The sequence below is a fragment of the Pholis gunnellus genome (genome assembly GCF_910591455.1).
Source record: "Pholis gunnellus genome assembly, chromosome: 12".
Classification (NCBI taxonomy): domain Eukaryota; kingdom Metazoa; phylum Chordata; class Actinopteri; order Perciformes; family Pholidae; genus Pholis; species Pholis gunnellus.
Genome location: NC_136539.1, coordinates 21,813,163 through 21,839,005, shown reverse-complemented (window position 1 = coordinate 21,839,005; position 25,843 = coordinate 21,813,163). Strand labels below are relative to the sequence as shown.

At 43.3% G+C, this 25,843-nt stretch overlaps 1 protein-coding gene across 1 annotated transcript in view; it reads left to right on the top strand.

Moving 5' to 3' along the window:
* Positions 1–25,843, top strand: part of kalrna (kalirin RhoGEF kinase a) — a gene marked incomplete at both ends in the record, with an annotated part of 118,940 nt that overhangs the window by 80,600 nt on the left and 12,497 nt on the right. Inside the window, 15 exons of the mRNA XM_079170410.1 lie at positions 3,876–3,954; positions 4,254–4,421; positions 17,717–17,920; positions 18,529–18,596; positions 20,603–20,746; positions 21,097–21,192; positions 21,775–21,893; positions 22,642–22,708; positions 23,434–23,537; positions 23,620–23,689; positions 23,776–23,862; positions 24,125–24,217; positions 24,912–24,962; positions 25,161–25,238; positions 25,355–25,540. Coding sequence (XP_079026536.1) covers positions 3,876–3,954; positions 4,254–4,421; positions 17,717–17,920; positions 18,529–18,596; positions 20,603–20,746; positions 21,097–21,192; positions 21,775–21,893; positions 22,642–22,708; positions 23,434–23,537; positions 23,620–23,689; positions 23,776–23,862; positions 24,125–24,217; positions 24,912–24,962; positions 25,161–25,238; positions 25,355–25,540 — 1,614 coding nt within the window. The remainder of the gene's footprint in view (positions 1–3,875; positions 3,955–4,253; positions 4,422–17,716; positions 17,921–18,528; positions 18,597–20,602; positions 20,747–21,096; positions 21,193–21,774; positions 21,894–22,641; positions 22,709–23,433; positions 23,538–23,619; positions 23,690–23,775; positions 23,863–24,124; positions 24,218–24,911; positions 24,963–25,160; positions 25,239–25,354; positions 25,541–25,843) is intronic.

The window sequence follows — 25,843 nt, the reverse complement described above, 5'->3', positions numbered from 1 at the left end:
CTTCAGCTTGTTCTGTGTCTACCCGTGAGCCTCCTAACAGTTGGACTTGCCCAGAAAACCTCTAAAGGGAGGCGTCCAGGAGGATCCTGAGCAGATGTTGAACCACCTTAGCTGTCCCCCTTCCACGCGAAGGAGCAGCGTATCTACTCGGAGCTCCTTCTGGATGTCTGACTCTATCTCTGACTCCTATCGCTAAGGCTGAGCCCAGGCACCCTACAAAGGAAGCTCATCTTAGCCGCTTGTACCCTTAATCTCGTTCTTTTGGTCAATACCCAACGCTCCTGACGTAGGCGAGGGTCGAAGTATAGACGGACTGGTAAATCTAGTTGTTTTGCCTTCTGGTTCAGCTCTCTCTTCACCACAACGGTCCGGGACAATCACTGCTGATGCCGCGTCAAACCTGCCAGTCCATCTCCTGCTCCCTGAACGAGACCCCGAGATACTTGACCTTCCTCGCTTGGGGCAGTGACTCACTCACTCTCATCCAGCAGCGCGCAATCCGCCGTTCCAGACAACCATTGACCTCAGACTTGGAGGTACAAACTCACATCCTGACTGCTTTGCACAAGCTGCTGCAAACCGCCCAAGTGCTATAGCTGGAGGTCTCGGTCTGATGGAGGAAACAGAACCGCATCATCTGCAAACAGCAGAGCTATAGAGAATGTTGAGATCCTTTCCTCAGAAATCGTGATGGCTAGTTACGTAAGGGGGATTTAAAACAGCGCAGGGGTTGTTGGGGGCATGTTGTTTTAAGGTGAGACGGTGAAAAAGACTGTGGAAAGATTATCACACTTTACCTACGGGCTGGCGTTTTGAAATCAGCAAATCCATTTGAACAGGTTTCCACATCCCACGCCTCGACTTAACGGAACCAAGCGGAACAAATTCAATTATTGTTAGTGCGTGAAGTTCGGTGGCGTCACAATTCCCAGAAGAGTTCCGTCTTCAACCTGAGCCGACGTCTAACCAGCCAGAATAAGTGACAACACCTGCTGTGTTAGTGTGTGTGTGTGTGTGTGTGTGTGTGTGTGTGTGTGTGTGTGTTGCACGGCCATCTGTCAGGTATGAACTCACCTTTACCTTTTATAGAAACAGGGGTCCTTGTTGCTAGGAGATCTTTAGCCTGGCAAAGAGCAGCCTGCTTACACACACACACACACACACACACACACACACACACACACACACACACACACTGACATTTTCAAAGACAATGAGAGGAGAGCAGACAAGGCAGATGGAGGAAGAGAGGAGAATGGCTTGATTTATATCCTGGAGCCACTTTTGTGTCATTACACATATTTATCTTTTACTTTTAATGTCAAATCCAGTCGATTTTATTCATATTTACGGGACTTCACTGAGGAGGAATCCTTCTCCGTGGACAAACGTTTGGCTGCGGTGTCAAAGACAATTCCAGGATTGTTTTTCATTTTCTGGTGTAGTACGACCGACTCTAACTGCACGCATAAATCATTGGCAATAAAACAAGTTTAAAATTTGGCATTTTGTATTTCAATGGACCGAACATCTAAACGAGGAAAAAACACACAATAGTCTCAAGAGATTAGTTTTTTCAACAAAAAACATGATTTTACTGTCATGAATGGTTAATATCTATGAGTGAAGTCACATTTATTTATATTTCGTATTCGGCCTCGTCATCACTAATATCCTCAATGAGTGACGCCATAAACACAGTATGTTCAAAGCCTCCTGAGTTGAATACTCTGTGTTCATCATCAATAAGATGTTTTGAGCAGATTGTTTCATTAGAAAATCAAATCAGGACATAAAAAAAACAAGCTGATTAAAAGCTCTGAATCTTTTATGTCCAAAACTTAATTTTTAAAAGATGAAAAGTTTTTAACATAATTGGACACCGAGGCACTGAATGAATCTATTCCAAGTCATTTATTTGTATCGTGTGGTGTGAGATTCACATCTTTAAACACTAAATGCTTCGGTCATAATCTGCTGGATTCCGGTAAACGGCAGAAGCAGCTTTCTCAGACGAGTCAGTCCGAACGTAGCGAAGACGTCTTCAGACAAAAACACACCGGCTCCGTCTGATCGTGTCTCTAAAGCAGCGGACCCGGGTGATGTGCTGTAATGTCTGGCTTTGCAAGCGGACGCACTCTGCAGCACAGTAAAGGCGGTCCTCAGCTGACTCTGTGTTTCCACCGCACACAGGTGTTCAGGTCGCTTCAGTACAGGACGTTTTATACCAGCGAGTGTGTTTGTTTCAAACACACAACTTAAATCAGCTGGATTCCTTCTGCTGCCTTCTACGTTCCACTGGTGTCATAAATATGTTGTTTTTAATGGGAGGAAAGGTCAACACACCTCGGGAGTATGACGTCTGCTACATCACTATCTCGTGTGTGTGTGTGTGTGTGTGTGTGTGTGTGTGTGTGTGTGTGTGTGTGTGTGTGTGTGTGTGTTCACTCTTTATATAACAGGTTTACTGAGCCGTTATGACTCTGAACACTTAGTGACAAAAACTGTGTGTTGCATGTTCAGTTTGTTTTGCTTTCTGTCGACCCCGTCGATCATTAACCCGGCTGATAATATTTAGCTGCTGCTGCTGTCAGCGGGGTCAATTATAAGTTCTACGGGATTTCATTCTCAGCTCATGGCGAGGATGAAAACTTCCAATTCAATAATGATATTTTTCTCCTTTACAGCTGAAGAGTCCACACTTAGTCGAGCAGAACAACATTTAAGTAGAATTGTAAAGCCAGTTTATATACATTTGGATGTTTGAGTTGTGAATTTGGACAGCTTCTCTTTTTACTTGATCCACTTTAAAGCCTCTGACGACATCATTTCATTCCCTTTCACCGTGAGTAATGGCGGCCTCATGTGTGTACCAGTCAGGATTTAGAAGTACTTGAATCAGATCGTGATGACAGTCGGTAGCTTGTTTGGTCACTGTCAGTCAAAGATGCTCAGTCTGCTCCACTCGGCCACCGATGAAGCAGATGAGTTCTTGGGTGTTAAAGGGACAGGTCACCCCAAAATCAAAAACGCATGTTTTCCCACTCATCTATTTATCACTCTCGATTGTTTTGGTGTGAGTTGTGTAGTGAAATGTCCGACTTCTCTGCAATATAATGGAACTAGATGGCATTCGGCTTGTGGAGCTCAAACAGTTAAGACTCGACAGTAATCGAACTTCACCCGCCCACCGCATCCCCGTGCAGATAACTAAGCGTGCATCTACTCATGGACTGGATGAAAACATTAGTGCATTTGCAAATAGACAGATGCAGTTGCTCCGGTGTTTAGACCGAACACATTTGGTTATCGGTTAATAAGACGCATCTGAACTGGATCGAGCTTTATCTCTGGACCATATAATGCTGCTAAATGGCATCACGGTCTTGACAGCAGCGACGGATCTCACAGATTAGAGCTCCATCCTACAGGTCAGGAAGTGGCGGTTGACGTTGTGGAAACGTTTGTGGCAAAGCACACACACACACTAGTCCTTCTGTCCTTTGGTTGATTTAGTTAACAACTTGTCTTGGTGTTCTGCTCCGCTCCTTCTCTGTTTGCCGGGTTCAGTGTTTGTTGTAGAACCAAAAGAGAGGTCGTGTTCTCGAGCTGCTGGTTCATCCGGTTCCTCCAGCCTGCTGAGAATTTAAATATCTGTATTTTCACTCTGGAGATATTCAGTGTTTATTGTGCAAACACTGATGATTACGTTTCTCTGTCCTCTGATGGATTAACGGCAGAGTCTTTGACGCTACGATGTAGATGAAGTGATATTTTGCCCCACACATGCAAACGGGACGTAGTTTTAAAGCACCGGTAATGTTTTGATCTTCTAAAAGTCTAATCCATCCTCTCGTCTCTCTCTCTGTTTGCAGCTCTCTGGTGGTTGCGAGTTGACCGTCGTCCTTCAGGACTTCACAGCAGGATGCAGCACGGAGATGTCCGTCAGCACCGGTGAGAGAAACCGTCCTGTTCACACCCTTCAGTCTGGATCTGCATGTTGACTGTGTTCATCCATGGTTAAATCCAAAGATGATTTGTTGGTCTGGGTTAAACTAAAACCTGCTGTCTTAGTTTGGCTTCATGTCATTTAGTTTTAGTTGTGTTGGGCTGAAAGAAAATTGGTGTATTTCAAATATTTAGGAAAGGAATTAATACATAACATTTTTACTTGAAAAAACCCTCTTAAAACTTGTAAAATGAGATTGTCTGAAGTACCAGCCTGTAAATCAGCCGTCTGCTCGTCCCTCCAGGCCAGACGGTGGAGCTGTTGGAGCGGCCGAGCGAGCGGCCCGGCTGGTGTCTGGTCCGAACCACCGAGCGCAGCCCGCCTCAGGAGGGACTGGTTCCCAGCTCCGCGCTCTGCGTGTCCCACTCGCGCTCCAGCGTGGAGATGGACTGCTTCTTCGGCTCGGGCAAAGGTAGGAAAGACAACAGCTGAGGTCCAGAGTTTATGGACTCGGTTTGCAACAATCATGATAAACGTAAAAGCAAAACAGGTTATCGACAACAAAGTGTTAGATTTGAAAAGTAAAACTCTGAATTTATATATATCTGAAATAGCAAAAAAGAGCACAAACTGTTCTGTTCTGGCTCAGGATCGGCGTGTTCTTCACGGTGTATTGTAGATGATGTGGTTCAGTTAATCAATGAGGAAAGGTCACATGTTTATCTGGCTCCCACAGCGGAAACAGAATAAACACAAAACTCCCTCGAGACACAATTTCACACGTAATGCACAGATGTGAATTAAATTTGAAAAAAAAAGGGGCCTGAGTAGATGGATTTCAGCCAATATTTAGTTCTGGAAAGTCCAGCTGGGAGGCTTCCGCTGCTACTCCAAATATAATCATCGAGAAGTTCAGCCATTAAAAAAAAAAAAAAAAATGTCTTCAGCGTTTTTGGTCTTTTTGGTCAGGAAGAAGGAGCCCTCATTGATTACCTTGTTAGTGCATCACTTCAAGTAATCTGATCTGCATTGACCTCTACTGGTGAGATGTGGACATTACCACACAGAGGACATCTGTCCGGATCTATCGACCGAGTTGTGGAAGCCCGTTCCCGCCAGTAAAAGGAGAAAGAGAAGAAGAAAACAAGATTCTATAAGTTATTATAATGATAAGCTTTATTGAAATACTGACTTGGAATCTCAAAATAATGACTTAGTATAGCGACATAGTGAGAAACGCTCAGAATAAGGTCTTAGTGTCTCACAATATTGAGGTAGTCATGTTTAAAATAATGAGTTATCTCGGGATAATGACTTAGTAAATAATGAGTTGGTATCTAAAAAAAGTGAGAGTGGAAATAAGGTCTTAGTGTCTCACAATAATGACGTAGCACAGGGGTCACTAATAGGAGGACCCTGGTCCGGTTCCGGACCCAAATGCCGTTGTATGCGGACGGAAGTTCTCTAAGAAGAGAAATGTGGACAGAGACACCAGAGACACCAGAGACACCAGAGACACCAGAGACACCAGAGAGACCAGAGACACCAGAGACACCAGAGAGACCAGAGACACCAGAGAGACCAGGTCTTCCATTTACCTGGGACTAAATCATAGCGCAAGTTAAGACATTATTTGGTGTTCCGGACCTTTTGGATGAGGAAATTCTCTCTAACTGGAGCTCGCTGAACTTTAATTGAATACCCGTGACGTAGTATCTCAAATTACTTATCGTGAAATGATTGTTTTTTCCTCTTTTGCACCATCGGGAAAATCTTGCAACTCTTTTAGAAAGTTGTGTTGCGGCTTTTGTTGTTTCTGTCTCCTTGACAAACTAAAGCGACACCTCGGCTTGTTGGGTGTGTGTGTGTGGCCGTGTGTGTGTGTGGCCGTGTACAATATGGTTCTGGGTATTCGACGTTTAAGTTTGATTTAAAACTGAAAATGTTTTTGTCGTAAAATGCCAGCTGGTCACAACAAGTCAATAATGACGGAAATATAGACTCATTCTTGATGGTTACCATCGTTTACACGCACACTCACACACACACCTACAGAGGGCGCTGTGGAGCCTGAGGTGTCTGTGGATGTCTCATTATGAGGATGAGCTGAATTCACCTCATTGCATCATGGGATTAGTCCTTTACTTACCGAAGCATTCATCATGTTTTTATGTTGCAGATGGAAGCAACTACAGCTAAACTCCACACACACACTCACAGATGTTATTTCCTCCCATCTTATCATGACTTTCCAAATACCAAACTTTGAACACAATAACTATAAACTTCCTCCCACACACACACACACACACACACACACACACACACACACACACACACACACACACACACACACACACACACACACACACACACACACTTTGCTTTAACTGGCCTTCCTGCAACCCAGTTTCCAGTTTTGTCTAGCTAGCGGGTGTAATCCTCAGGGAGGTTTGTGTGGGCGGGTGATTCCTCTTCACTGTAGTCTCTCTCTCACACACACACACACACACACACACATACACACACACACACACACACACACACAGTGCCAGATCAGCTGATTTGCGTGACTCAGCACATGGTGTGTTTTATGCTCTCGCCGATGAAAAGGATGTTTTGTGTTCCTGTAGAGAGATGCAAATCAGACAACTTCAGCTGCTACACATGGAAATAAACTTGCATGCACACACACGAAATGATGCGAAACCGCGAGATTAAAGTAACAAATAAATGTTGTCTTCTTCCTGGTTCGAGCATGGAGGAGGGAGCTGCACAGTCGTGGGTGTAAAAACAGGAGCAAAGAGAATTGAAAGAGTTCAGCTGCAGAAATGAAGAATGACTGAAAGAGAAAATAAACAGCGAGCAGTTCTCTCCAGTCCCTTCAAGTATGAATGGTTTGAGAAACATTGTAATTCAGCCGGTTATTGCATTACGTCCCATGCGATGTCATTGACACCTGTGAGAACGTCCTTACAAAAAGGAGACTTCCTTTTCTTCCCGGTGCAGACTTCCCCTCGACGCCACGTGAATGCCTCGTATAATCGTTTGATGGTGTAAGTGCAGAAAAGTGACTGCAGGCTGATGGTTGTTTAATTAACTGCTCTCCATTTGTTAATGAATGAGTGAAGCTGTTAATCAACCCTCAAAGAGCAGATTTCGTGGCCTGGATGTGAACTGCGGTTGTTTCTCGGCCTCGTCCCTCGTTCTGCCCCGTCTCCTGTGCGTGTCGGGTCTTGTGACTGTAAAGTAGGTCTCCATGTGTCTCCATGTGCTCCGCTGAAAGCCTGCGAAGACACAGAAGATTTTAAGTTAACTCAACTGAAAATCAACCACGGTGTGAGTTCTGAAGTCACTCAAACGGATAGAACTTAAGAGCTGTAGTCGTGATTGTAAATATAATGGTTAATAGATGTGACTAAGAGTCATACTGTGTAGTAATTTGTCTCGGCTCTTGCGTCTCTGTGACCTTTAACTAAGTTTGTCCTCCTGTGAGATTGTAGAGTCGATGGTGCACTCAGGAAGCCTGAGGTTGGGACAAACTGCTGTGGTGGTGTGCAGTCACAGCTGCAGAGGTTTAGTATTATTTCTTGCTGTAGAGCATCAGCTGAAGTGCACTTGTGTATAAAATGGGACACTGCAGGGAGACGGAGCTGCTGGAGGCACTTTATGTAGGCTAAGTGCTAATGTGTTGTCTTACCTGCTGCTGCAGCGATCGTCACAATGCTGTGACCAGGTTTAAATACATACACAGAGGAATCTTAAATGTTTATCACCTCGAATGCACAAATACATTATAACCCTTAAACTGCATCACCGTGTGCAAATAGTGAGCCAGGTTAAAGTTGTAGAAGAGATGCGTCTTGTATCCGTTTACTCGTGAAAGAGCATTAAACTCTTGGTGAAGGCTTACAATGATTCCAGCAAGCTTTACATATCACATGTGAGCAACTAGGCACTGAATGAGTCATAACCGAATGTTATTTACAACGACGCTTGGGGTCTGAGGCACTGTGGGCAGGATTTTCTAAGATAATTGAGTTTGATGGGGAAATATATGAGTGGATAAGTTACTGGTGGCTAAAAACAGCAAGCTTGTGACCAGAAGCTAGTAGCAGTAAGACCTCCAGGTCAGCAGGAAGACGTCCAGTATTCGCCGCCTTTTAGCTCCGTTTTTTGGTCTCCACCAACTCCTGATGGACATATCTGGTCCTCTAGCTGCTAAATTCTGCGCCGTGTTCACCAGCTAGTTGCTAACTTTGCTTGTCGTGCCGTTTGGTGCTCGGCAGGTAGTTCTTTCCCTGAAAACAGTCTGGTGCGACTGAAAACGACGTGTTGAGAGCAGTGAGAGTGACCAAAATAATTAGCTGTAAGTCACTATAAAGCCTGCAGGGGTTGGGTGATACTTGTTTGTGGGTTTATCCCTTTCACATTCAAGGAGGAGAAACCAACAAAACCAGCCCAGTGCTGCCAACGTTGAAGAGTTTTAACCCGAGCTTTAACATAAAATGATTGAACACGGCGCCTTTTTAAAAAAGGGTTTTAAAATACAATTCCAAATGCGAAATGTGTTGAAAATCCATTTAAGTATTGACCGAACTCACTGCTGTTCTCCAGCAATGTCTCTGCTCTCTGCTCTCTCCCCAAATGAGTGAGTCCAGCACATTTACACAGTAGGATCTATGACGCCAAAGAGCCATCACCTCAACAGACACATGAAGCCACAATGTTACAAAGTAGATTTCTGAAAGGAGCTTAACATTCCCTCTGTCACTTTGCTCCCTGACACACACACACACACACACACACACACACACAAACCACACACGGTGTTGGAACCCGAGTCCCTGCTCTCTAAAGTAGCCCTCCACGATAATTAACACCGACTTTTGTTCCAGACAAACAAAGTGTGTAAAACAGGGAGGGAGGGAGAGAAACTCAACTATGTCTGAGAAAGAAAGCCGTGTGTGTGTGTGTGTGTGGGCTCCTCCTCCATCTCCTCCTTCCTCATTCCCTCCCTCTCGCTCCCTCTCTATCTCCCGCTCCGTGGTGAATGTCAGCAGTGTGGAGTGAAGCTCTTGGTGTTCACACACCCTCCCAGTCAGTCAGTTAGTCAGCCAGTCAGTCCGGTTAACTAGTTGGGTTGGTCAGCTTTAGTGGTTTGAGTCAGACAGCTAGAGGTGTGTGTGTGTGAAGGATGTGTGTGTGAGGGAGGATGAAGCGAGGCCTGGATTGCTGTGGATGGATCCTCACCCGCTGCTGCTGCTGCTGCTCCAACGGCACAGGTGGGTGTGTGTGTGTGTGTGTGTGTGTGTTACATAATACAAACTTACAAACTTGTAAAGTGTGTGTGTTTGTGTGTGTGTGTGTGCTGCGGAATGAAGCAGAAAACAGGTTTCCGGCTGCCAGCATTCTCCACACATGTCAGCTGTGAGAGGGGTGTGTGCGTGTTGACGTGGGTAGGTGTGTGTGTGTGTGTGTGTGTGTGTGTGTGTGTGTGTGTGTGTGTGTGTGTGTGTGTGTGTGTGTTAATGTGTGTGCGTGTCATTGACTGAATAAAAGAAGGGTTGACGAACCAAGAAATAGACATTCAGAGAGATACATTACTGTTATGTGTTATGGTGCCACTGGAAACGGATTTGAATTGAAAATGAATTGTGAAACAGGAAGTTGTGGCGCACACACACACACACACACACACACAGAGACAGACAGACAGACACATGGAGAAGAGGACAGTTTCTTTCTTTGTCTCGATGGAGAATTGGATGTTGGATTGTGCAATCGGTTTTCCTGCAATTCAGTCAGCCGCTGCACAGGGCGTGTGTGTCTGTGTGTGTGTGTGTGTGTGTGTGTGTGTGTGTGTGTGTGTGTGTGTGTGTGTCTCTGGGTGTGTAGCAGGTTATGACAGCCTTCGGCCAACATTAAAGGATCAACCGTGACTCCGCTGGAGTCTTCATTGTAATCATTTTCTGAACTTCCCAACCACTTAGTTTCTGACTGTTTGTCACCAGGTTACATTCAGACATTCAGACATGAGGGAGGAAATACTACCGAGTGAGATCTAGCACCTTCCATCCAGACTATCCTGCCTCAGATGCAGATCAAGCGTCATGGATCTGTAATAAAGACGTTTGTTGTTATGGATACCAATCTACTCTGTATGAACAGGCTTCACAGATGGATTTAAAGTTGTGGCTTTGCAAAACTTTGAGGTGAAGATTTCTGCCTCAGGTCCCAGTTCCTGCAGTCTTTTCAGACCGTCTGAGAGGTTCACTTGAGTGCAGGTCTGTGGGTTTTTTTTTGTTTTTTTTTGGTGGTGGAGAGGTCCAAAGTAGTTAACGGGTGCTTCTCTGGGAGACTATTCTCTTCACAAGAGTCACAGCGTTGTTTGTTATGTTTTCCTAATGAGCAACCTGGAGGCAGGCGAAGCGCTCTCCTCCACAGATAATAGAATCCGTCTCTTGTTGTTGGACTCCAACGATGACAAAACATTCATGTGTTTCTATTTTGGAACAGTCATTTTGGGGTCAATAAAAAAAAAAACTGCTCTGACAAACAACGTACTTGGTGGTTTAGGACTTTTTGAGCTGACTTTTTGAGCTGTGTGACAGCTGTTGAGCTGCTGTAAAAGATGTTCTGCTTTTAAATGACACAATGTATGAATGATTGAAACGGGATTTAGAGAGTCGAGTTTGGGAAAGCCACCAGTTTGTCTGCATCAGGGAGAAATGTGCCTCCATCGACATTCCCCATTGTTTCAGCATTGAAGCTCAGCTGGTTAGACGGGTTTGACGCGTCTGTTATAACTTGCATCTACACAGTCTGTTTGATATGACGATGGGGGAAGTCATTTGTTGATGATGTAGGATCACAACCCCCCCCCCACACACACACCACACACACACACACACACACACACACACACACACACACACACACACACACACACACACACACACACAGAGGCCCTTCCACATTCTCTCACAGTGGCCGAGTGATTAACTGCGATCCTGCGTCTTGTCCATTACCCATTAAATATGAAGATGGGCAGGAAACAGATAATGGACAGAGACGACTTCAGCAAAGCCTTCGCTCCACTGCTTCATCAGCTGTGATTCAGTGTATTCAGACTCTCAAACGTCTCACTTGTTAGTCAGTCTGAGTGGCGGCAGTATTGGCAGCAGTGGAGAACAAGAACCAACAACTTCATTTGACTTCATCTTTAGAATCGGACAGCTTTCTCTGTGGGGTGTAAACGAGTTACTTCTCTCCATTTCCCTCCAGAAATGAGCGTCTCCATTTGTAAAACGTTTTTCTAAATTGTCAAGTATCCTCTATGTAACGTCTTTCAGTTCCAGCTGAGGTGTTTCCCATAAAGAAGTGTGTTTTTAGTCACAATGTATCTTTTTCTCCTCGATGGAGCTTTATTTTCAGTTCTCTTTACCAAGAGAGCAGCTTTTACGAAGAAATCAAGAGAAATGAGTAAAGTCTCAGAATGGGAGTTGACTTTGCTGCTGTCGCTGCTATCAACTCGTCTACGATGGTTCCTGAAGTAAAGCTGCACATAACCAAAGACTCGCTAAGCTTTGCATGTAAAAATTGAACCGTGTGGATGTTTGGTTTGGTCCCATCGTTAAAGTGGTGCTATAATAATTAGGTTATGATTTTTTGCTTCGTTCGTTTTTTTTGTCAGCAAAGAATACAGTAAAACTAGCGGCCCGATTTTTATGAAACTTGAGTGGAAGGGTTTAGCATGAGCTAACGCAGAAGTCTCTTTGGTTGATGTTGCGAGATGGGGCTCGGTCCTGGCGGAGGTCAGTGACCCTTCAGACTACGACGCTCCACGTTCCCCTCTAGTGTCGGTGTTGGACGAGTCAGGGACGGCGTGTCAGTTTCTACTCGTTATATGCAATAAACTTCCGCCTTGGCAGGGAGTTGAGGCACTATTTTAACTTTTTGAGTGCCCTTGCACTTGTCACTGTTTGTTTGCTTAGTCGGTGTAGTTACGTGTGTTCAAATATATAAGGCACATGAGAGAGAGAGAGAGGGGGAGAGAGAGGGAGGTATGAGAGGAATGTCATCCTTCCAGATTACTGTCACTTCCTGTCATTGACAGAAATAAAGCATGACGGGAAGAGAGCGTGCGGGCTCAGAGAACGACAGGTTCAGTACTTTTCACATACTATATTTACAAATTCTACACTACTTTAATTCTCACGTTCGTTTGATGTTTCAATGCATTTTTCTGATTATTTTGCCATTCAAGTCCCGTTTAATCCGTCTAGTTAACAGGAAGGTTAGCGGTAACTACTGTACCTGGACTAGTTTGGTAACTTACCTGGAATCGTGTGTGTGTGTGTGTGTGTGTGTGTGTGTGTGTGTGTGTGTGTGTGTGTGTGTGTGTGTGTATCGAGCTCAGTGGGTCTGAGATTTAATACTCGTCAATAGAGCCATTCATAGAGAAAGTGTGTGTGCGTGTGTGTGTGTGAACGAGACAAAAACCCTGTTCTGTTGCATTCAGACTGGTTTAGTATCTACAGACTGGAGGTCAGATCTGTGTGTGTGTGTGTGTGTGTGTGTGTGTGTGCGCGTGTGATTAAAGATAGTGAGTGATGGGGATTTTAACAGTAGACCGTCTGTCTTTCTGTCGGCTGCTGAACAAAAGCTTCCTTGTTTAATCTCACCTGACTTTGGCCGTCAGTGTGACACTGCTGTACTCTGTAGTACACATACTATTCAGTGTTTTACAGAGTACTAACACTACAATGCTCACTCCTTTTTTTTAAATGTCACTTCTTAATTAAATGAACAGTCCGAGGAACACTGACCAATTTGAACGCAAGAAACTCGTTACGGCCTCTAAAAAAAAGAAATAAGGTTTTCTGTCAAGTAGCGCGCGGATAGAAAGTGTAGCTTTGAAAGGTTTCACATGTGTTGCGTTAGAGGACTGTCAGTCAGTCTGACTGTAGCATTATGTCACAACATTGTTGTGTTGGTGTGTGAGCGCTGCTACCACGAACACACAGAAGACGATACGCAAACCTGGATGACCGGATCAAGAATGATCGTCTGGTATTCACTGTATTCACTGTAACTCTGTCAGGACTTCCTGTCACAAAGACGGGCGTTTTTAGTATAGAACGGTATCTCAGTAATGAATATGCTAATTATAATAATTAAAAAAAAGAAGTCTAAGTGGTGACACTTTCGACAGACTTGGATGTAAACTGCCACTTGACTGGTTGGGGAGTCATAACGCCACGAGGCGGTGATTAGTTCTGTCCTGCTGACAGCTCATGGTGCGCTGTGGTCCTTTGGAACAGCTGTTCCCGGCCGGCTGCAGGAATGAGTCCTAAATCTAGGAAGGTATGCAGCATTTTTGCACTTCCGGTTCCCTCGTCTCAAAGTTGATTTTTTTTTACGAGTTAACGCCAGCTTTAGAGATTTAAACATGTTGTTCTACGTCATAAAACACACATTTGAATATAAGAATTTAGAAGCTTTCACGTGTTTTTAAAAAATGTGTCTAAAGGAGACGACTTGATGTCCTCACTAGAGCACTAGTCCTCTTTTAGCTTTAGTGGGGGTGATGTGAAGTCATGTGACCGTGGTGTGGTTCGTTTATAGCCTAACATTAGCTTTTTACTTCTGGCATTCACGATTCAAAAATCCTAAAAGTGGTGTTCATGTTTGATTATCTCGCTAAAAAAAACATGAAAATATCATTCAAGTTTGTTTGCTTCTTTTCTGCAACAATCCAATGAAAAAATCCCTTTTTTGGGGTTTTTGTGGAGGGAAAGATTGCGTCATTCCTCGGCTGGTGACTGGTCAGCTCCGAGCAGCTGACGGCAGCACCCTGTGGTTCTGCTGCGTCATCATTTCTCTGCAGGCGCAGAAGTTGAAGCGGCGAAGTCTTATCAGTCGGCCCCTGTTTGTGTGCGCTCGGGTCAGTAATGAGTTTCTGCCGTCAGCCGGTTTGTCAAGGCCGCTCAACGGCCGACATCGGTTGTGTTGAAAGCACACGAGCAGGTGAACGGGTGACCTATGACGTGTTTCTCCTCTCTTAAAAAACACACGACTGGATCCGCTCAATGGGCACTTCAGGGAGCAGCCACTGAAGCAGCGGGACAGAGTGACGACAGGGAGAGAAGCAGCAGAAACCTGTTGTCTCGGTCTCCAACTCTCATCTTCGCTGGTCGATTAGTTTTCTTTAATCCCTCTCTATCAATACATGAAAGCAGGCTTTCTTTAAAATCAACTGACTGCAATTGCTCAAGTTACCAATACCGGTGTGTCAAAATTGTCTTGAGGTGACAGAAAGTGTAAAGTCATTTTGTTTGTGGTTATTTTTCATTTGCGTGTGTTGTTTATTTGGAGTGCTGTCTAACACAGGGTTTCTTCTTAACCGCCCAGTTGTTTGTCAAGACAATTTAATATTTTTTGCCATCGTAATGAAATATAAACGGCTTTCAAACACTGTTTTGTCCCAGTGCATGTTTGCCTGTGGGGCAGGGTGGACACTCTACATTGTGGCTGAAGGCGAGTTCAAGTTCAAGTGGCAACTTAACTGCACAAAGAAATTCCTAACAAAGGTGTGTGTGTGTGTGTGTGTGTGTGTGTGTGTGTGTGTGTGTGTGTGTGTGTGTGTGTGTGTGTGTGTCAGTATATTATGTATTTACACTTCCTTTGGTGTGTGCAGAAGTACTGAGGTCAGCACATGTTTTGGATTCGTACCAGTTTCATCAGTTGTTCTCTTGCACTGTGGGTAAATTGCGTCGCCTTCACTGTTTAGCTCATTAGACTCAACGATATATAATAAAATGACGTGTCTCCACTTCTTCCCGCTGCACAAAAGTGAAGCCAAAATATCTTCATTACAGAAGCTGCCATCTTGAGATTTTGACTTTATTTGGAGTTAGAGTTAGTTCGGGGGGAGCTGCGGAATTGAGGCCACGCCCCCACACACAAGCCAATCACGAGCCGAGCACGGCCTCAGCTCGTTAGCGTCAAAGCCACCGAGCTGCCACGTTAGCGGAACACTAGCTATATCAACTAACCATAATATCTCTAGAACTACGTTTCTGATTAAATTTAAAGATGTTTTGACGTTAAAGTAACATATCCTGTCTAATCACATCCGTCACACCTCCTTTTACAAATATCAAATTAAAACCAAACATTATGTAAGTAAACTGACAAAAAAACATCTGCTAACATGGAGGGGGCGGGACTTATGACCTATACTGCAGCCAGCCGCGTCGAGACATTTCGGCTTTGCTCTTAAAGGAGCCGCCCAGTTTCTGGTGTTTCACCACTGGGGTGATGTGTATCCTCTGAAGTGTTGTAGATGCATCCAGTAGTACTACGTCTCCCTCCACCTCTCTGAGATCGCATCATGAGTTGGTCTCATGAGAGCAACGGGAACAGAGGCACCTTTAGTAGCGCTGTGGTGACCTTGGCTGCTGTTTTCACCAAAGTTTTGTCTTCCGCCTCACTGCTGACACGGTCTGATACCTAAAACAACAGCTTCCATACATGCCTCATTAACCTGCAGCGCTCCGAGATATGAAGGGAAAAGATGCGGGAGTCAATGTCAGACGGAAGTATTGGGAAATGTTTGTTTTGTTTGGGCAACGGTGTTTGAGTTGTGAAGCAGCATGAATACAATGAAGATTCATTTATTAAATTAAAATGTATAAATGACCCACTTTTTTTATTCAGTGAATTAATAATATTGTACAGTTAATATTAAATAAGGCTGAGATAGAACGGATAAAAGCGTAGTTGTTGCTCACATGTCAACATGGCCGCTGTCACGTTGCACTTTGTTGACCTGCTCTGACTTATAATCCTTCCAGGAAGTGAAAGTGATTTCTATCTTACGGGGAACGTTTTTACAGAAATGACAGAATATCACATGCTTATTTCTTGCCGCCTACAGCTCAACAACAGACAGTTGTAGAGACAGTCAGATACAAAGCATGAACTATGAGGAGGGAGGGCATGAGGAGGGAGAGACATGAAGGTAAACAAAAAAAAGGGAGGGGGGGCTCCCCACTCATGGATAGTAGAGCAGGAACCCCTCAGGAGACACCGCCGACCCTTGACCTTTCATTTCCTGTCTGAAACAAACACCCAACACCACAGCACATAGCTCCCAGCTGTGTGTGAGTGCAGCTGATCCACCACACTCCTGACACATGACTGCAGCTTCTTACACACACACACACACACACACACACACACACACACACACACACACACACACACACACACACACACACACACACACACACACACACGGTTTATTTTATTCAGTTGTGTGGTTCTTAATGTTCTTTCTTCAATGTTTAAATATGCAAATGAGGTATTTTCTTATTATTTATAAATGAACTATAATATTTAATTGCATACACTTTTACATTGAATGAAGCCAAGTGCAAACTTCTTTTAATTTTGTCCACATATTCTTTTCATACTTTGTGTCACTCCATAAATCAGAAAATACTGTCAACAGCCATAAACAGAAATCCATTTTCTCCATGTTTTTAGTAATAAACCAAATCATTTGGTGAAATCTACAGACACAAAAACACAAAGTAATAAAATAATCCTCTGCATGTGTAGTTTGCTTTCCACTAGTCAGAAAGAAAAACATGTTATGGAAGCAAAATGGCCCCAAATCTTCAAATTGACCGGTGCATGAAAACCGATGTTTTTGACTGGCGTGTATGAGCGTCGCCTTAAAGATTCACAGCTGCTAACAAACATTTTATTAAAGAAGGATTTGATCTCCAGCAGGGCAACATGTGTCTGAAATGACAGCATTATCAGATGTGTGACAGGAGAGCAGCTGCTAAACACATTCACTTTTTTATTAATAGAAAGACTCTGGATCTCAGTTTCCCTTCACCAGATTCCAAACATGACGCCGTGGCGCCTGAACATGATTAACAAAAGCACATGAGCCTGAACAACAAGACGTTACAGAAATCTGCAGCTCCTTTATGACGTATTTTAAGAGACTGTTGCTTTTCAAAACAACATCCATTTTACCCCGTAAACAAAGACATCAGCCAATCACAAGTCAGAACCAAGACGGTAAACTTTACTACACCTTTTAATTCTTACCTTTCACAATAAAAGCCCTAGACATAACATTTTTTGCTGGCGCTCCCTGTGTGTAAAGGCCTTTATCTTAACCTCAACCAGACCCCTCCCTTCTCCTAATCCTAACGTAACCAACGACCTATTTTCACAAATAGGGTCACGACTTTGGTTCCCAATTGGACAAGCGGTCCCCATAACTGGTCTTTTGTCTGAGTTAGGAACACACACTCTGCACGGAGAACCTCTTTCTGCTTTTCTTTCTGAAGTAACAGACGACTGAGTAATGAGTGAATGGTGTGTGAAAGCTGTCAACTTCTGATGTGAAACAAAGCAACAAGTGGAGCTGGACGACATAAAGTCCTCAAGCTTCTTTATTTACCCGCAAAAGACCATTAAGAACTTCACATCCTGTGTTTTATCCTGAGCATTGACGAACGGAGCTTTAAGGGAAGTGTAGTTAACAAACATCCTCCACGGAATGATCAGTTTTTTAATTGATTATATTTTTTTCTTGTACTTCTATGTGACGTTTAATTCTTCTCCGATCGCCACCAAACCGTGATTTCTAAATCATTTGGAATGCTGTGGAAGCAGAATATGTACGGCTAACTTGGCTCTTACTAAAATGTTAAACTTGTGATTTTCTTCTTTCAGAAAACTACCAGGTTAGCGGCTCCGACGGAAAGACCGAGTCCGTGACGAACCTTCAGCCGCAGCCGTCCCTCAACTCGCTGCAGTCCAGCTCTCCTGGACCCAAGCGCTCCGGGAACACTCTGAGAAAGTGGCTGACCAGTCCGGTCCGCCGGCTCAGCCATGGCAGCTCCGTCAAGAAACTCCCCAACAAACAGAAGAAGACTGGTGAGACGACAGCAATCGAAACCACAGGGAGGGCTTTGGGCACGATAACGTAGCACTGATAGGTTCTAATAGATCTGTAGAAAGCAAAAGCAGAATGATGAGTCTTTACTGAGCCAAAAGAAGACTCTGATTGGATGCAAGTTGACACATTTCAAAGCATAACATACATTTTTCCTTCCATGTAGCCATTGGTATCTGTTCATTTTAGTACACTGTGAAAATCTGTAGAGACTTTCTAAAAGAATCTGCTTTGTGGTTCGATATTTGAAGTTGTTTCTGCAGAATTGCACTCGTGTTTAAAACGCACCGACGGGGAAAGTTTTCATATGCAAGATTCTGCTGCGTCACCATGTGATGATAACACACCTTTGACATAATTGTGGTTAATAACTTTGACGTGGTTGTGACAAAACTACCAGTACAATTCTTCTGTCATTCTAGCAATATAAGAAAAGAGACGCATGTCTTGCCAAATGTATTTGTATTGAATCTGTCAAATTCAACTTCAGGCTCTTCGGAACTCCCTTGATTTCGTGAATCCTCAAATTCATTAAGACTGCATCCTTGTTAAGATATTATTTTGATGTAATGAACTGCTTGATTGACAGGACCGGGATCAGGAAGAGAGGAAAGCAGGAAGCCTGACCTTAACCAGCATGATGACATCATCAATGAGGTAAGCAGTGAGATTCAAGGGGAGCATGTTTCAAGTTATAGTTCAGAGTCGGACGCCTTTCAGGCGTTTTTATTTTTTTACAACACGCTTTGCCGTCTTACCCAGAGTCAGATTTTCTCTGACAGGACAATATGAACAACAATAAAATGATAGCATTCCTTAAATTTGCTGATTGGTTGTAAGTCTTATTTTTCCTTACTTTTCGTTTTCCAGCACTTTGATATGTCGACAGATGTTTTGATAATATTTCTAACACCAGACCACAACTAAATCTAGGTCATTGCATTTCTGATGCTGTTTAACGTCTGTCTGCATCAGTAGTGTTTGTAGGCAACGCAGGAAAACAGGCCTGTATGGTCAAATATTATCAGACATGAAACACAGAGCATGCAGACTTTATGTCTCACTCAAGAAATATGTTAAATATACGATAAAATATGTGAATATACCAAATGTTAATGGTCAAAACGGCATGAATTAGGCCTGTTGCCATGCAGAAAGATATGCATTACCATATCTGTTTTATGGTTGGTGATCTGTTCCTATATACAAAGCCTCTTTAATTAAAAGGTAATATATCTGCTGCTCCTCGCACGTAGAGATTTATTACATTTACGTAACAGACTGTAAACCGCTACAGTTTGTCTTCCCGTGTGTTGCTTTCTTTCTCTCTGACGCACACATGAACCCACACACGCAAACTTATGATCAAAGAAATGACTCGCTGATTACTCACCATTCAAAACTTCTGGTCTTCTTTTTACGATTCGTGTTGCTGTTGTGAAAGCAAACCCGTGCAATATTCATTTGTATTCATGTCCATGTTGGCAGTTCATTACAAGCAATGCTGTTTTTTTTTTCTTAGTTCCTAAAAAAGCTCTTTGGCCAACAAAAGTGATGTAAACACAGTTTAGTCATTAAAGAAACGCATCTAAGACGGGACAGAAGAAGAAACGTGTGTTCAACAGAGCAATTCACACTCAAAGCTGGTTTTCGTTTGTGCGCTGCAGGGAAGTGAGACAGCATGAGTTACTCATGAAAGAACTCCTCTTCACACAATATCCCTTCGCAGTTCACAATTAGGAAATGCAGCTTGAAGTTCTGCCACTTAAAGGGACAGTTTGGATGTTTTGAAGTGTGGTTGTGTGAGTTATTACTACAGTAGAGAACAGACAGGAGTAGCAGCACGGGAGCAAAGTAATGTGCTGCTGTGGACGTATTGTCGACTCTTCAAAAAAAATCACTTTAAGTCAATGTTATATTAAGAATATTTTCACAGCTTCAACCTTGTCGTCACAGCCAGAGCCGTTAGCATAAACGGTAGTTTTACCTCGCACAACACAGGAAATGCTGGCGTACCGCTGCCTTCATCGGATAGTTGGTTTGATTGTTATTGTGTGACTTTGGTGAATCAAGTTAAACAAAGATGGATATACGGCTTTAAGTTCCTCCCCGGAAAAAAGGGTCGTCTGAAGGCAGAATCAAGCGGTAACAACATACCAAATAATAATAATAATAAATATAACACACTTAAACCGATATTGATTTTCTAGGTGTCTAAAATGGGGAAATCTGTCCGTTTCTTTGCCACCGTGCTGGTACTCCTCCAAACGATCCCTTCATTAACTCAACTTGGTCAAATTCAGCTTCAGAGTTTTATTCTAAGAATCCACTAACTCATCGAGTCTGACCAGAACCACGAGGATTCATTCATCTGTGATTCATCACCACTTAAAATACAGCAAGACTCAGCATCCTCATGCTCCGTTACTCATTCGAGTGTATCCAGAGGAAGGTTGACGTTTCCAAAAAGCAGCTTTTCCAAGTTTGTTGAATAAGCGAGTTTGTCCGATAAGGTGTCTGATGACGTCATAGAGACCTTTTCAATCACTTATGCTGCTCATGACGAATGATACTTGTTTGAAATGGACAGTTATGGAAATAAAAGAAGTGATTTATTTTTTTATTTTTAACTGACTCTCAACTCTGTCTGTGTGACCCTCCAGAGAGTCCACGGTAAGGAAGTGAACTTCCTCTCTAAGTCTTCTGGGATGCAGAGCGGTGGGGAGGAGGAGCAGGACGAGGAGGCCCACAACCCTCTGCCTCCCCCCATGGAGATCATCAAGGACCCCTCGACTCAGGACGACAAGGTGAGGGGGGGGGGTGGAGGTTCTCCTGATGTTGGTCATAATGACGGACTAATGACTTGATGACCTCTGCTTTAAATATCCTCGTCTATCCACTAACTGTCGAACCTCCTGCAGCTTTGGCTTTGACATGCTTACTGATTAACATGCATTGTGTGTGCTTTGTTATTGATTTTACTTCTCATTGGGTGTAAATCCTGCAGTGTGTCCACTTCGTCTGCTTTTTTTTTTTCCCCCCTTTTTGTTCTCTTGCTTTTAACTCCTCTTTCTCTCTTCCACCTCCTGCCTTCTCTCCTTCACTTCCAATCTTTCTAACACGCCGTTTGCTTTTGATCCTCCTCTTCCCCTCTCAGTCTTCATCCTTGCTAACGTCTCTGCAGTCGTCCTCTGAGGTGCCCAGCGCTGCAGAGCTGGTTAGCGCCATAGAAAAACTGGTTAAAACCAAGATGGTGAGTGTGTATGATTGTGTGCATGCATTGGTCATACACACGTGCAGTTTTACTAATAGAATTTCTTTATAATTAGCACCGGTTGTCTTCACAATGAGTGCACAACACCACCTGCCATCTCCATGAACCTTAAATATCATGCATGGATCTTTTTGTGTTTATTTTACCAAATTCAACACAATAGTGAATGTGTGTAGTGCTAACCCATGCAGAAGAGTGGGTCGATGTGAATGTGGTGTAATTAGGAAAAGCAGGAGTTGTAGTTTGTTTTTCTTAAATCAACACAGGTTGTTCCTTATAGCCACTGAAGACCAGGCTCCTGCTGCCCTCTGCTGTCATGAACTAAGCTCATTATTCTGATGTTGGTTTTTACCTGGAGTTATTGCTTATTGGGCGTCTTAAAGGTTGAATGTTGTTCATATTGTAAAGCCCTCAGAGACAAATCAATAATCCTGGTCCAAATCAATGAATTAGACTTGATAGAGGATCATTTCTGTGCTTTCCTGAATCTGACTAATAATTGTGAAAAAGGGGGAAAAAAGATTGAATCCACCTCTAAACACTGATCTGATCTCTCTTCAGACTCTGGAACCAGGAGCGTACCCCGGCTTCTCCCCTCTCACTCCGCCAGAGCAGACCACTCCCGTCCAGCCACGAAACCCTGAACTGGAGCAGAGAGCCAAAGCGATGAGAGGACGGATGTGAGTACTGTAGAGCATCATCACGACTGCTGCTGCCATTCGTTTTACTGCTACAACTGGTTCTGTGTCAAGAACTACTTCTTCTATAGAAGGGAATAGGTTCTACCCAGAACCACTTGCTTCTGAAGAACCCTTTTTGGAACAAAGGGTTTTTCAAGGGTTCTTTGTAAGACTAAGGGTTCCATGAAGAACCCTTTTCATCCAAAGAACCCTTTTTGGAAGGAGGAATTGTCGACAGCATGGGTGTCAAAAGATCATCGCAGACCCCCCCCCCCCAAAAAAAAAATTATAATGCGGTTGTGAACCAAGATTGCTGTGTGTTACGCTGCACCACATCGGTCCAACCCTTTAGGATCATTATGAGGAAACCGGGTTGGGTTCTAGATGAAACCCTTGGAATATAAAAGGGTACGGTGGAAATGTTCTGGATAGAACCTCCAGAGAGGGTTTTGGGTGGAATAGCATTACATCACTGAGGGGGGGTAGAACCTCTCGTAGGTAGTTGTAGATCACAGATGGTCAATACTTCATGCTGGATTCTTGGTAGAATCCTCTGAAAGGGTTTCAGATGAAACCTTTATAAATAGTTCTACCTATGGGGACAAGCCGAAGAACCCTATGTGGCTCTGGTTAGCATCATCATTTCTAAGAAAGTACAATTTCTTTTAACGCCACAACCATCGGGGCACAAGTCCTTGTTGACAGTGATGATGTTTCCTCAGCTGATTTCATTGTTTACTCTGCACAGGTTTGTCCTCAACGAGCTGATTCAGACAGAGAAGGACTACGTCAAAAACCTGGGCATCGTGGTGGAGGTGAGACGACATCTGTGATTATCTGAGACTGATCATCTTGTGGTTGTCTTTCTCATTGTTTATCTCAGCATCTACCGTAATTGACTCTTCAAGTCCCGCCCTTCAAACGCAGTCTGGCCAATCATAGCATAGCTTCGACCTGTGTCCAACAGCTATCCATCTCTGCTCCATCGATGCTCATGCAATCGTTTCAGATGTTCTTATTTTTCAGGCTGGTTTTGTGGATTTGGAGCTCGTCATGGTTAAACGTTTTGTAATAGTGATCCTCAGAGAGATTGGGAGTTTCTATGTAAGAAACCTGTGGAGCTAACATTAGCTGAGTAAGTTAGCTCATCATTGACTAGCGTTGGCACTTATATGCTACACTAGCTACTGAGGATATACTGTTTGTATTTTAATGGCAGTGAATAAAAACCTACCTGACTTTACAGGAACAGTGCTGTTCCTTAATTTTATTATCTTCTGTCTCGATCACCAGGTGATGTAGAGGTTCACTTTTACACTCATCTGTAGCTTCAGCTTCTATCTTTATCTTTATACCTGTTGTTGTTGTTGTTGCTGCTGAATCATCCTGGATATATCCTTTACACAAATATTGTAGATTAACACAATGTGCAAGTAGTCCCTCGGCACAACAGTCCCAGCTAGATGTAACATATTTCAAGTTGTCATCACTATCTGAGCAGAGCATCCTCAACATGCTGTGACCCTCTTTGACCCTGCAGGGCTTCATGAAAAAGATCGAGGAGAGGGGCGTCCCTGACGACATGAAAGGAAAGGACAAAATCGTCTTTGGGAACATCCACCAGATCTACGAATGGCACAGAGAGTGAGTTCAACGTCGGTGTCCAAAGAGACCCAAAGAGGGGTCAGTTGTCCTGTTTGTAACATCCCTCTTCTGTCTCTGTCAGCTTCTTCGTCGGAGAGCTGGAGAAATGTCTGGAAGACCATGAATACCTTCCTGAGCTCTTCATCAAACATGTGAGTTGGAGCACTGTGCGGTGAAGAGGATGACTTTGTGCTATTAAAATGTATTTGACCTGGATGATCTGCTATCTGTGTTACAGGACAGAAAACTCCACATGTATGTGACTTATTGTCAGAATAAGCCGAAGTCAGAGTTCATTGTAGCAGAATATGCCACCTATTTTGATGTAAGTGATATTTTGGCTCTTTCTGTTCCTGTGATATTAGTTGTGTTCTGTTTTAGTTTTTTGGCAAAACAACAAAAGTTTGAAATTGAAATGACTCCCAAGTCTACAAGCGTATTATCATATTGTTTCTGTAGCTGTTTGATTGCATTAAAGCTGTTATTTTAGCCGGTGTATTTGATATTTAACTGACCAAATATATGAAGAGAAACACAAATTAGGCAAAAAAGAAGTGTTCTGATGCTGTTGGTGTTTCGTCTTCCAGGGAATCCAGCAGGACACCGAGTCCAGGTTGTCCATCAGTGACTTCCTCATCAAACCAATCCAGAGAATCACCAAATACCAGCTGTTGCTGAAGGTATCATGCGCACAATTTCCCTGATTGAATTATAATAGTCTTTTATTTTGAATCATTTAATTTAAGGAACAAGATAGTTCTTTATTAATCCCAGCAGTGAATTGTACCGTTTCAGCAGAAAAGACAGACAAAGATAATGTGCAAGAAAGTATACAATTCTTGTCAATATACAATACCTATCAACAGTAACTCTAAACTAGAAAATGCATTTTAACAGCATGCTTAACAGCATTCCAACAATAAAGAAAACAGGATAACAATAGTTGGAATGCTTAACAGCATTCCAACAATGAGAAGATAGGATTATTCCTGTACACAAATATATATTTGTGGGAGGTGGACATAGTTCATATTGTAACTTTATAGTGCAGTTATGGCTCAGATAATTTAAATAAAGATTTAGAGACATGGTGAAAGTGTCAGCTCTCCAAAATGAAGAAACTGATAATTGATAAGCGTGAAATAATTGAAGGGATTTTAAACTGATCTAACCATGCTGGTTATTAGTAGGCTCCTCGAGAAACTACTCTGTAAATATATCTATTGATTGTTATTGTGTGTTAAGTGTCCTCTCACATAGAACCTGTTTCATCTGACACATCCTGTGTGACGTTCAGGGCACAGTGATGTATTGAAACTGTAATGAGCTGAATTCACAGAGTGTTAAAGTAGCCGTCATGTTTCTGCTCTTCAGGACTTCCTGAAGTACAGCTCCAAGGCAGGCATCGACTGCGAACAAATTGAGGTAAAATGACAGCCCTGTCTGAATCCAGGACTTACTGTACGTAGATTTATTTTGTTTGTGTTAAAGCCATTACATGTTGATGTTGGTGGTCTGTTAATGCTCCCATTAACCAACCATTTAGTCCAACCTAAGAGAGGGACACACTCCTGAAATGAGCACACAACACATGATTTAAATCACTCTCTCTGGCTCCTACAGAAAGCAGTAGATTTGATGTCTCGGGTCCCTAAACTGTGTAACGACATGATGAATTTGGGTCGGCTGCAGGGATACGAGGTACGTTCACTTCCTGTTCTGCTGATTAATAGCAGGTTTGCATTCAGGCCCAGTACACCCTCCACCTGTTCATGAGCATTGGATTATTTGGGTTGACCGATCCATTTTCTCTGCAGGGTAAATTGGGCTGTCAGGGCATACTGCTGCTGCAGGAGACCTTCTTCGTAACCGAGCAGGACACCGGCGTCCTGTCGCGCTCCAAAGAACGACGAGTCTTCCTCTTTGAGCAGATCGTCATCTTCAGTGAGCTGCTGAGGAAAGGATCGTCCACGCCCGGATACCAGTTCAAGAAGGGCATCAAGGTACGCAGAGGATGGGGTTCTTTTTCTGGGGGGATAATGTTAAGAATGCACATTTTTAAAGGGTAACATAACACTAAATTCACTTTTTGAGTTGGTAAATTGCATGTGCAGCCAATCAAAAACTGAGTAGCTCTAGTAGCTCTACAGCCGGTGGTGTGAAGCTGTATATGAGCCCGGTGGTGCAGAATCTGATGCTGAAAATAAATCTGGAAGACTAATTAAACATCCGGACTGTTTAGACGAAAAACTACGGAAGACATGAACTAGTTAATTTTGATTTGTGTAAACTAAGCTTTGAGCTCC